The following is a 1,742-nucleotide window of genomic DNA, read 5'->3' as shown; positions in this document are numbered from 1 at the left end:
ATGCGTATGAAAAGAGGTACCATCCACCACCTCTACACTATTTGTCCGACCTCTATGAACATGTACTAACCCTATGCACTAACCCCTAACTCTGCTTGGCCTGTATACTCAGTATCTTCACACATACTACGCCCTGGTTTGCAAGTCGCTTTGAATAAAAGCATCTGCTAATATGAATGTAATGTAGTGCAATGTAATGAAAGACAATGTACCTCTGCCTAGTTTAGACCTACCTGACCTGCACTTTCCTCACAAACGAGCACACCAATCTCTCTATCACTGCTGTGTGTGTGTGTGTGTGTGTATGTGTGTGTGTGTGTGTGTGTGTGCCTGCGTGCGAGCAAAACTCTTCCTTACCGTCCTGACAAACTGGATCTCTCCCTCCTCTCCCTCGGTAGCCTCCGCCATCCTGCCGAGCCTCCGTCGTCAAGGAGACCAGCGCTGCTCCTCTCTATTCTCTCTCTCCGTCTCCACTTCCCTCACTTTCTTCTGCTCTTTCGCTCCGTCGCTCTTCCGTCTCCTATCGCCCTCGTCCTTTCCCTGTCCTGTCCTGTCCCACTCTCTCACATGCACACAAACACACATACACACACAGGGTGCCACTCTGCCAGGCAGTGTGAGGGGTGCCAACAGAGTTAACGTGGGGTGGGGGAGGTAACTGGAGTCTGTGACAAAGCGGGCGTGTGACGGTAAGAACAGTGACCCCCCCCCCCCACCCCCACCCCCTCAACACACTCAGAATAACTTCAGGGGGTGGAGTGTACCAGAGTCTCTAAGAGTCCCTCAGCAGCTCGTTCACTCTTGATTAATGAGTCTAAAGTTAAGACAAGACCCTGCATGGTGTCCGAAGGCAATAAGGACCAGCACAGGTTCAGAGCTGGCCCGGGTGTAGCCCTGACTTCAGGGCCTCAAGGTGGCACAACAGAATAGAATAGAATAGAATAGAATAGAATAGAATAGAACAGAATAGACTGGAACATAGTAGGATGGAATACATAGAATAAAGTAGAAAGCCTTTATTGTCATCACACAAGTGTGGCCTAGACATTGGAGTAAAATGTGACAGGAGGGACTTACCTTATTTTATGAGGACAAAACTGTGTCCTTGTAAAACTGTAAGGAGAAAAACTTTTGTCATTTTGAAGAATGCGAGTCAGAGTGAGGAGTCGGGACACTTAAAATCCCTTTTGTTGTTTGATGAAATAAAGGCAAAAAACAAAAAAACAAGAAGGGATTTTAAGTGTGCGGAGTCCTCACTCTGAAAATGACTGTCAGCCTTTGTCCTGCACTTTTTCATGGGATGTGCCCAATCTTCACTTTTAACCTTTGGAGAATGATTAAAATCATGATGGAATTCTTAAACACCATATAATGCATGAGCTCTACAACTGTCCCACGCACTGAAGTTATGGGGCACCATTAGTGACACACATTTGGTGGACAAAATGCCTAAAAATACATGAATTATGACAATGATTACACAACCTGATGACAACATATTTAACCGCTTAAATTTCTTGATCACTCAGAAAAACCCCAAAATATAGCCATTAATGTTTGAACATGTACCCACAAAAGTGAGTACACCCCAGATTAAAACCCGGTAGAGAATGGGCCGTGTTGGCTCGAATCGTCTTAAAATGAAAATGGATTAAAAGGGAGGTCATCTCTGTGTGTTTCAACCTTTCTTTGCATTGAACTTTTACATTTTGAGTGTGCACCTGGCTTAAATAGATTGGTGT

General features: G+C 45.1%; 1 protein-coding gene across 1 annotated transcript in view; it reads right to left on the bottom strand.

Annotated features, from left to right (window-relative positions):
- Nucleotides 1-604, bottom strand: part of LOC134452946 (ryanodine receptor 1-like) — a 181,776-nt gene extending 181,172 nt beyond the window's left edge. Inside the window, exon 1 of the mRNA XM_063203634.1 lies at nucleotides 358-604. Within this exon, the coding sequence (XP_063059704.1) occupies nucleotides 358-408 (51 nt within the window). The 5' untranslated portion in view covers nucleotides 409-604. The remainder of the gene's footprint in view (nucleotides 1-357) is intronic.
- Between the last annotated feature and the right edge of the window lie 1,138 nt (nucleotides 605-1,742).

The sequence above is a fragment of the Engraulis encrasicolus genome, chromosome 7 (genome assembly GCF_034702125.1).
Source record: "Engraulis encrasicolus isolate BLACKSEA-1 chromosome 7, IST_EnEncr_1.0, whole genome shotgun sequence".
Classification (NCBI taxonomy): domain Eukaryota; kingdom Metazoa; phylum Chordata; class Actinopteri; order Clupeiformes; family Engraulidae; genus Engraulis; species Engraulis encrasicolus.
This window is presented reverse-complemented; position numbering and strand designations above follow the sequence as displayed.